This window comes from Calypte anna, unplaced genomic scaffold (genome assembly GCF_003957555.1).
Source record: "Calypte anna isolate BGI_N300 unplaced genomic scaffold, bCalAnn1_v1.p scaffold_183_arrow_ctg1, whole genome shotgun sequence".
Lineage (NCBI taxonomy): Eukaryota > Metazoa > Chordata > Aves > Apodiformes > Trochilidae > Calypte > Calypte anna.
Window position 1 is genome coordinate 335,852 of NW_022045469.1, and position 8,664 is coordinate 344,515.

General features: G+C 51.8%; 1 protein-coding gene across 1 annotated transcript; it reads right to left on the bottom strand.

Moving 5' to 3' along the window:
* Positions 1–4,646: 4,646 nt before the first annotated feature.
* LOC115600277 (olfactory receptor 14J1-like) lies at positions 4,647–5,432 on the bottom strand (the record flags this gene model as incomplete). Its single annotated transcript, XM_030468613.1, has 1 exon — positions 4,647–5,432. A coding segment is annotated over one exon (786 nt), but the record flags the coding sequence as incomplete, so codon positions are not given.
* Positions 5,433–8,664: the final 3,232 nt, after the last annotated feature.

Consider the following 8,664-nt stretch of genomic DNA (forward strand, 5'->3'; position numbering starts at 1 on the left):
GCCTCCCCAGGCCTACCTAACTGTTCTAATCCTTAGCCTAACTACGTTTAAAATTTTCTTTCTACCTCTACAAGTGTAACAGTTCCACAGTATGATCACAAACTGTCTCTTTTCATTGCAACCCTCGGGGCTCCATTCCTTCTCCCCTTTCCCCTCCAAGGGGTTTTCCAGTGATTAAAAACTTTCTAAACTGCAAAGCTTGTTCAGAGTGGTGTGAGCTTTTGGAATGATTGCCTGGTCCCCTGTCATCACTTCCAAAGGTTACACATTTTATCACAAAATAATCAAATGAGGAGGGATGAGGAGGGACTTTTGACATGGGCTTGGAGTGACCAGACAATGGGAAAATGGTTTCAGATTTGAAGAGGGGTGATTGACTTGATATCTGAGGAAGAAATTCTTTTCTGTGAGGGAGACGAGAAACTGCATGAGGTTGCCCAGAGAATCTCTGGCTGCCCCATCTCTGGAAGTGTTCAAGGCAAGGTTGGAATGGGCTTAAAGCATTCTGGTGATTCCTGGTTCTACATGAACACAACAAGTGAAGGTTATGGGCCGTGTAAAATACCCCCATGAGTCTCAAAGGGGGGATTTGTTGTTGAAAGAAAAGGGTTAACAGCCACAAAGGTTGTTCAAGGCTGAAAAACCTGAAGGGCTGTGTAAAGGGGGTGGGGAGGAGGGAATGGGAGGACACACTTCCAGACCTGATCACAAAACAAAGACCTCAGGAGTTTGGAGATAAGAAGCTGTTGAATCAGTGCTTTCAGGTGTAAATCAGGAGGACAATGACCAAGGCAGCCTTTACTGCCCTGAAGGTTCTTCTGTGATTTTGGTCTGCACAGCAAACCCTAAAGCCTTCTCCAAAGGCCTCAGGCTTTGGGGAAATGTCTCCTGGCACCTTTTCTGGGCAGATCTTAATAAACCAAATATCTGCACTCTGGGTGGGGATTGGTTTTTGAACAGAGGGTGAAGAACTTGGATTGGGGGATCCTGAGGAACATTGAGGAAATATTTCGACTGAATCTGCAGGGACTGAGTTTGAATTTGATCTGGATATAAGAGGTGCTTAATATAACACCTTTTAAGGTGTTAAATTCGTGAAGCACAACCAATCAAGAGGAAGCACAACCCCCCTGTAATGTATCTCGATGAATTTGTATTCCTAACCAGTAAAATTCAGGAAAAGAATTAAACTGAGTAAGAAGTGAATAGGGGGCTAGGCAAAGCAGCTGAGACATGTAATTTTCCACTGAAACAGTGTGAACAAAACAAGGCCCTAAGGAGACTAACTTCTATCTCGAAGATAATTAGAAGTGTAGGTCCTGTTCTTAAAACAAGACATTGCCAAGGCTAACAAAGGCATGTAAACATCTGCACAAGAAGAACATAAAGATCTCACAGCCAGCAGATAAGGGGAAAGTTATGGCTAGGGTGTGATATCACCTTGTAACAATAAAATAAAGTCAACAAAATCAAGAAAGGCAAAAAGTTCAAGCTTGAGGAAGACCTCTTACTTCATCCAAAGACCTCCTGAGGTCCCCGGATATCTCCCCAAAAGAAGACTCCACCCAGACTCCACTTAGACTCTGCCCAGACTCCACCTATCATGAGTATTATAATGGAATGATGTAATCCTATGAATATGCATGAAAACCCACCTTCTTTTGAAAACGCATAGAACTGTAATCAATAAAAGGTAATTCCAGAGCTTAGAGGTGTGTGCTTGTGACTGGAGTGGAGAATCCAGACACACCCAGCGCTGTTTTGCTTATTCCAATTTTATTAATTAAATTAAACCATTAACAGAATATTGAATCTTGCTCATTTTTAACACCCTCATACTGGTGGCAGGGCAGGATGAACCAGTGGAAAGGGGAGCAGAGATCATACAACCCTTATGTCGTTTATTAACTGAAAGAAGTAAAAATTATGCAAAAAAATCACGTTTTATGAAAAATCACACAAAAGTGAAGAAGGGAGAGACACAGAATAAAAATAGGGCTCACATAACAATGAAACGGTAAGAATTAGAGAAAACCAGGTTGTAATTTGGTAAAAAAAATATCGTAAAAGCCCCTTGCCTTGAGACAGTCCTGCAAGACACCTGCAAGAGAGGTGGCAGTGATGGGAAGGAGCACTCCCCACAGCTCCCCACAACTTATCTTGGTCACAGCCTTGAGTGTTGGGCAGAAAAATACCGAGCAGTGATATTCATTGTACTAACATATTAATGACCTGAGATTATCCCTTGTAGAAAGGTGACCTCATTAAGGACAGCTTGTACTTAGCATATGGTTGAGGAATGTGTTTGGCCATGAAACTTTATCATGCTTTGCTTTGCTTTGCTTTGCTTTGTTTGCAAAGAGGAAAACTCCTGCTGTGCCTGTGTGCAGCAGTTCTCTAAGGAAAAGAGGGGGGAGCTGGTGCAAAGGAGCTGAACAATCCAGCTGGAGAGACCAGGGGAGAAGTCTGATGGGAGGAGAAGTGATGCAAGTCCCAGGGGTCAAGGAGAGCAGTGGTGGGGTTGGGGAGGTAAGGAGCAAGGGTGTCCATCCAGGGTCAGAGCTAAAGGAACTGCTTCTCCTTCTGGTGCAAACCTCCTGAGGAGACCCTCTGGGTCACTATCACTTGGAGAATGCTGCTAGAACCTCTCCTCTGAAGTGCAAAGTAATGAAATATTCCCTTTCAATTAAGAGTGCAAATGTGCACTCCTCATCTTCCTCCTCATATCCACTAGGAAAAAATTTACAACTCCAAGGAGCTCTAGAGGTCTTGAAGACATGAAGGAAAAACCAGAAGATAAAGAGCTCCTTTGGGCTTTTGAGGCTCATTAAATGAGGCTCAAAGAAGAGGCTCAGATATTGAGAGAAGAATGGAAAAAATCTTTGAAAAAGTCACAATACCTTAACACAAAATAGCTTCACACACTGATGGGCCCCCCTGAGCTTGCCAGAGCCTCCCCATGGCCTCCTTAGAGCAGATCCCTGGAGGCCATGATTGGAGAAGGGAAAAGGCCATATGCTGGTGGCTGTAATGCTGAGAAAACCCTTTCGTTTGTTGGATGCAGCAGAAAGGCCAAGCCCTGACCCCAGGCCCTGGGAAGGCAGATCCTGAGAGCCTCAAGAGAAAGTTTCCTCTGCCCAGCCTTGGTGGCCTAGGACACTGCTGTGGCCAAGGGGACAATGACCTCACTCCTTGACAGAGCCCTTGGTCACCTCTCCTTCAGGCTGTCCTACACTGTCCATGCCTGCAGGTCCTTGCCTTCAGGCTGTTGTCACCCTTCCTGCTTTCCCACCTAACTCTCACCCCAACATTTCCAGACCTTCTCTGTTCTCTCTCTGCTCTCCCTGCCTTTGTCTTGAAAACAAAATCCTGGGTTGATACAAGACCACTATGGGTACACCTCTAACCCAATGATTCGCTGGGGGTGAGACTTCTTGTTCTTTCCCTACAGTATGAAGCTTCCAATGTGAAATTTGTGAAGATTTTTCTTTCGACTGCTCTTGCAGGCAGCAGCTCCAGGTGACCTTTGCCTGTGCCAAAGTCATTCCTGCAGAGTAGAGGAAAAGAAGATGAAGCCCCTGTGTGCAGCTGTCCTTACTGTCACACCCCGGCAGTTTCTCTGAAGCCCCGGTCCTATGACAGCCCAGCCCTGCAGCCCCATACATGGTCCCAGGGCCCAAGCGTGCAAGCACAGCCCAGGACAGGGTGCACTCCTGCTGGAGACAGGTCTATCTGATGGGATGGCCTCAGCAGTCCCTGGGGCTGTGTTACCCCATGGCTGTCCACTTGGGCAGCATTTCCTGCTCCTGGAGAAACCATGTCAGCTGTGGGGCTTCAGCGACAGCTCTGCCCCAGGCTCTGCTGGGCTCTGGCCCAGGAGAGAGCCCGGGCAGGGCTGGGAGTTCCCCCCATGCAGGCACTGAGCCCAGCAGGAGGATGGAGATGCTCTGGCAGAAAGACTCAGCCTCAACTGAGGACACCCATGGCTTTCTCTGCCAGGGTTTCACTTGCCAGCCCAGAACAGCTCCCTCCAGGCTCTCCCACCTCCCCTTCCCTCTCTCCCAGCACAGCCCAGTTGCTGCTGGCCCCACACCAGTGCCCACCCCAGGCTGCTCTGGGCAGTCCCAGCACAGCCCCAGCCCCTCTGAAGGGCACAGCAGCTCCTGGGGGGCAGAGAGAGCTCAGAGCCCCAGATGGGTGACCATGCATGGCACACGGAGCAGGAGGCACCCTGTGTCCCCTGCTCTCCTCTCCAGGAGATCCGCAGAGCTCTGCAGCCCCTCGGGGCCATCCCCTCTGCCCAGCCCAGCACAACAGCCCTGGCCCTTGTGCTCCTCAAGAGCTCTGACTGCTCCAGGCACAGAGCAGCGTTCCCAGGGCTGCTGCAGCCAGGGAGGGGCTTTCACTTCCCATTCATTCCTGATACACTGAGCAGGGACAGCAGACAAAAAATGTTCCAGGTAAATTTATTTTACTTAAACGCAGTGAAGGCTCTCCAGGTACACAATTTTTCTTGGTCAAATAGGTGGGTGGATAACAAGGTAAGAAGGAAGAGAAAAATGATTACTTTAATGAAATGAAAATCAAAGCTAAAGAAAAAGGAAAAAAATGTAAAGAAAGACAGACTAGGAATGTCGTGCATTGTGTCATTTGCATGAGAAAGGAGGCAGCTTATGGCTGCTGAAAATCCCTAACTGTTTCCTCAGAGAACCCTTGAGCACCTGGTTCCTCATGCTGTAGATGAGGGGGTTCACTGCTGGAGGAACCACCGAGTACAGAAATGACAAAAGCAGGTCCAGGGATGGGGAGGAGATGGAAGGAGGCTTCAGGTAGGCAAAGATGGCAGTGCTGATGAACAGGGAGACCACGGCCAGGTGAGGGAGGCACGTGGAAAAGGCTTTGTGCCTTCCTTGCTCAGAAGGGATCCTCAGCACAGCCCTGAAGATCTCCACATAGGACACCACCATGAAAAGAAAACAGCAAGAGCCTAAAAACACACTGACCACAATAAGCCCAAGTTCCCTGAGGTAGGAGTGTGAGCAGGAGAGCTTGAGGATCTGGGGGATTTCACAGAAGAACTGGTTCAGGGCATTGCCCTGGCAGAGGGGCAGGGAAAATGTATTGGCTGTGTGCAGCAGAGCAGTGAGAAACCCAGTGCCCCAGGCAGCTGCTGCCATGTGGACACAATCTCTGCTGCCCAGGAGGGTCCCGTAGTGCAGGGGTTTGCAGATGGCCACGTAGCGGTCGTAGGACATGATGGTCAGGAGATAAAACTCAGCTGAGATGAAAAAGGCAAAGAAGAAGAGCTGTGCAGCACATTTGTTGTATGAGATGTTGGTGTTGTCCCAGAGGGAATTGGCCATGGCTTTGGGCAAAGTGGTGGAGATGGATCCCAGGTCAAGGAGGGAGAGGTTGAGGAGGAAGAAGTACATGGGGGTGTGGAGGTGGTGGTCACAGGCGATGGTGGTGATGATGAGGCCGTTGCCCAGGAGGGCAGCCAGGTAGATGCCCAGGAAGAGCCAGAAGTGCAAGAGCTGCAGCTCCCGCCTGTCTGCAAATGCCAGGAGGAGGAACTGCCTGATGGAGCTGCTGTTGGACATCTGATGCCACTACGGATACTGAACTTCTAGTCAAAAAAAAAAAAAATTATGTCAAGATAGTGTGAATTCAAGAAACATTTTAAAATTTCTCCCAGAGACACACAAAGAGCTTCTCCCATTTCATGAACACCTTTTAAATATACCTTTTAAACATCCTGGTTTATCCTGGCTGAATGTCCATAAAGGAGCAGGAGGGGTCTGTGCTGTCCTACAGCAATTGGTAAAAAGGAGCAGAAGGGGATCTCAGATTACATCCACTCTTGACATTCAAGAGCTTTACATCATTCTCACCCAATGCATCACCAGCTTGCAGAGAAGAGCTGAACTGATTCAGCATGGTTTGCTCTGGTACAGTTTCTCAAACACATATGGAAAATTATAATGCAGAAGCCTCTGGTGTTTCTGTTGCTCTGCAAGTGAAACCTTGAGGGTGCTGAGAGGCAAAGGGACTGTCCCTTGGTGCAGAGTGAGGACAGCTGCTCTGTCCATCAGTCCTGCTCTCAGGTGCACAAAGAGGCAAAGACCCTAAAGACAGGGCATCCTGATGGAAGGGTGGGCTGACCCCCAGCCCCACACCCTGCATTACCCAAAGCCTCAAATCTCAGGTGGTTTAAATGCTTTTCCTCCATGGGGAAAGCAGCAGGACAAGACCGGCAGCATCAGTGTCTGAGCTGCAGCGAAATCCTCACCCCCCAGCCCAGTGAAAAGAAGGGGAAGTACAAGGGCTGCAGCAGCAGGGTCAAGAGGGGAACCTGCCAAAGTTCTGCTGCCAAGAGAGTCAGGACAGGGAGACACAGGCAGAGACTCCGGCATTTCTCCTCCTAGTGGGGGGGCTGCTGGAAGGCTCCTCAGAATTCAGTGAAGGGCTGGGGGAATGTGCCGTGTGACAGAGAGCAGGGATTAGCTCTAGGGAGGGCAGCAGCTCTGCAGGGGATGGCTGGGAGGTGCAGGAATCCCCCCTGCCATCATCCAGGCAGCAGCTCCCTCTCCATCCCTGCCCATCGCTGCTGCCTGCAGCTCTTTCTCTGTCCCCAGCTCTCCTCCCTGGCAGTGCTCACAGCGCCCATCCTACCCTCTGAGTGCTCAGCTCTGCCCTGCAGACCCCTCCTGGCAGCAGCAGGACCTGTCCAGGGGCATCTCTGGCTGTGCAGGGGCTCAGGAGCAGCTCAGACAAGGGCTGAGGAGAACTGGGGTCTGTGAGCCTCCTGCAGAGTGCAGAAAGAGCTTTCCATGTCCTGGAGAGACAAGTGGAAGCAGAGCCTGAGGAGAGCCCAGACTGGAGCAGGAAAGCCCTGCCATGAAGGGACTCCTGAAAAGTCCCCTCAGAAATCTTCTGGGCATCAGCTGGAGCTGTGAGCAGCCCTGAGCAATTCATCCCTCTCTCACCAGCACCGGGAGCCTGCCCTGTGCTCCCTGTCTCCTGCCAGCCACAGCTTCTGCCAGCACCAGGGAGCTCCCCGGGCAGGCTGAGAGCTGCCCCTGGCAGGCAGGCAGGCAGCAGAGTCCCTGCCCCAGCACACAGCCCCTGGGCTGCAGGACCCTGCTCTGAAGGACAGCCCTGGGCACCCCTGCCTGCACACACCCCCTCACTCCTCTTCACAATTCCCCTTCCACCTCCAGCCCCTTCCCCCCTTACAGCTCCCAGCAGCTCTGGCTCTGCAGCTTTAGGAGATGCCTCCAGGAACTGCACCAGCTTCACTGCCCTGCACCAGCCACTCACCATGTCAGAAGCTGGGAAGGTTCTCCTCCACTCAGCTGGCACTTATCCCCTCCCATCTTCACCTCCTTGAAGCTCTCTCTGCCTTGCTCATCTCCCCCAGATACCCTGGCAGTGCCCTCAGCCCTGCTGCGCTCTGCAGAGGAGCTGCTCCTGCCCAGAGCTCTCTCTCTGCAGCACTGCCCACTTGCCAGCAGCTCCCTCCATCCCAGTAGCCCAGCTCACAGCTGTAATGGGCCCTCTGGGGGGTTGATGCTGAGCCCATGACAATTGCTCAAGAGGTAAGGAGAAGCTGCAGAAGCTTCTTTCTCCACAAGAAAGTCCAAGGCAGACTCCAAGTCCAAAGTTTCCAAAGTTTCTTGGCATGTGCCTGGGTCCCCCTGAGGGACAGCCCTGAGAAAGCAACATCCCCTGCAGGGTGTGGGGGGGTCAGGAAGAAGGAGGCAGTGATGGCAGGTGGGGAAAAGGAAGGTGCAGGTGGCTCTGGTGCTGAGGAAGCCTGGCTGTGTGTCAGGACTGCAAAGGGCCCAGCCCTGAGCCCATTCCCCAAAGGTGCCAGCCCTGAGCCCCAGCCCCTGGCAAGGGAGGGAGATCCTGTCCCTCCCTCAGCCCTCAGGGCTCTCCTGGCAGCACTGGGATGTGGAGATGGGCAATGCCAAGGGCAGGACTATGGCACAGCACCTCCCAGCCTCCTGCACGTGGACAAGGAGGCCCTGAGCCCCAGTGCTGCTGGAACCTCCACTTGTCTCCCCATGGCCATCAGGGACAGAGACAAGAGCCATCAGCAAAGGCATGGAGAGCTTGGCTCTGCCAAGTGTGCCTCCAGCTTTTCCACAGCTTTTCCCTCTCTCATCTCCAGCACAGTCTGTCCTGGGCTGTCCCATCCCCTGTGCCTCTTGCCCTGCAGGCTCTGCTCCTTCACCCGCCTGCCCCACCTTGCTGTCCCCTTCCTCTCCTGACATCTCTGTGTCCTCCCTGCCTCTGCCTTGGCACACAGAGCCTTGGGCTGATCCAGGCTCCTTCTGGGGGATGTGGTGTTCCCCAGCATGGCCCTTGCACTGACATTTCTTTCTTCTGCTCTCCACTCCAGGCATCCTCAGCTGCACCTTGGGCCATTCTTTCATGCCCAAGCTGTTTCCCACTCTGAAGAAAAGCTCCACTATACCCAAACCCACCCTTCAGGCACTCCCAGGATCCTTCTGTACTGCCCACAGAGTCCACAGCACTGAGCCTTGACCCATCAACTTCTGCAGACTGGGCATCTCTTGGGTTCTCCAGACCCCATCTTGGGAGAGCTCTGGGAATTCCCCATGGTAACTGAGATGGCTGAAGGTCGTATCATCAGAG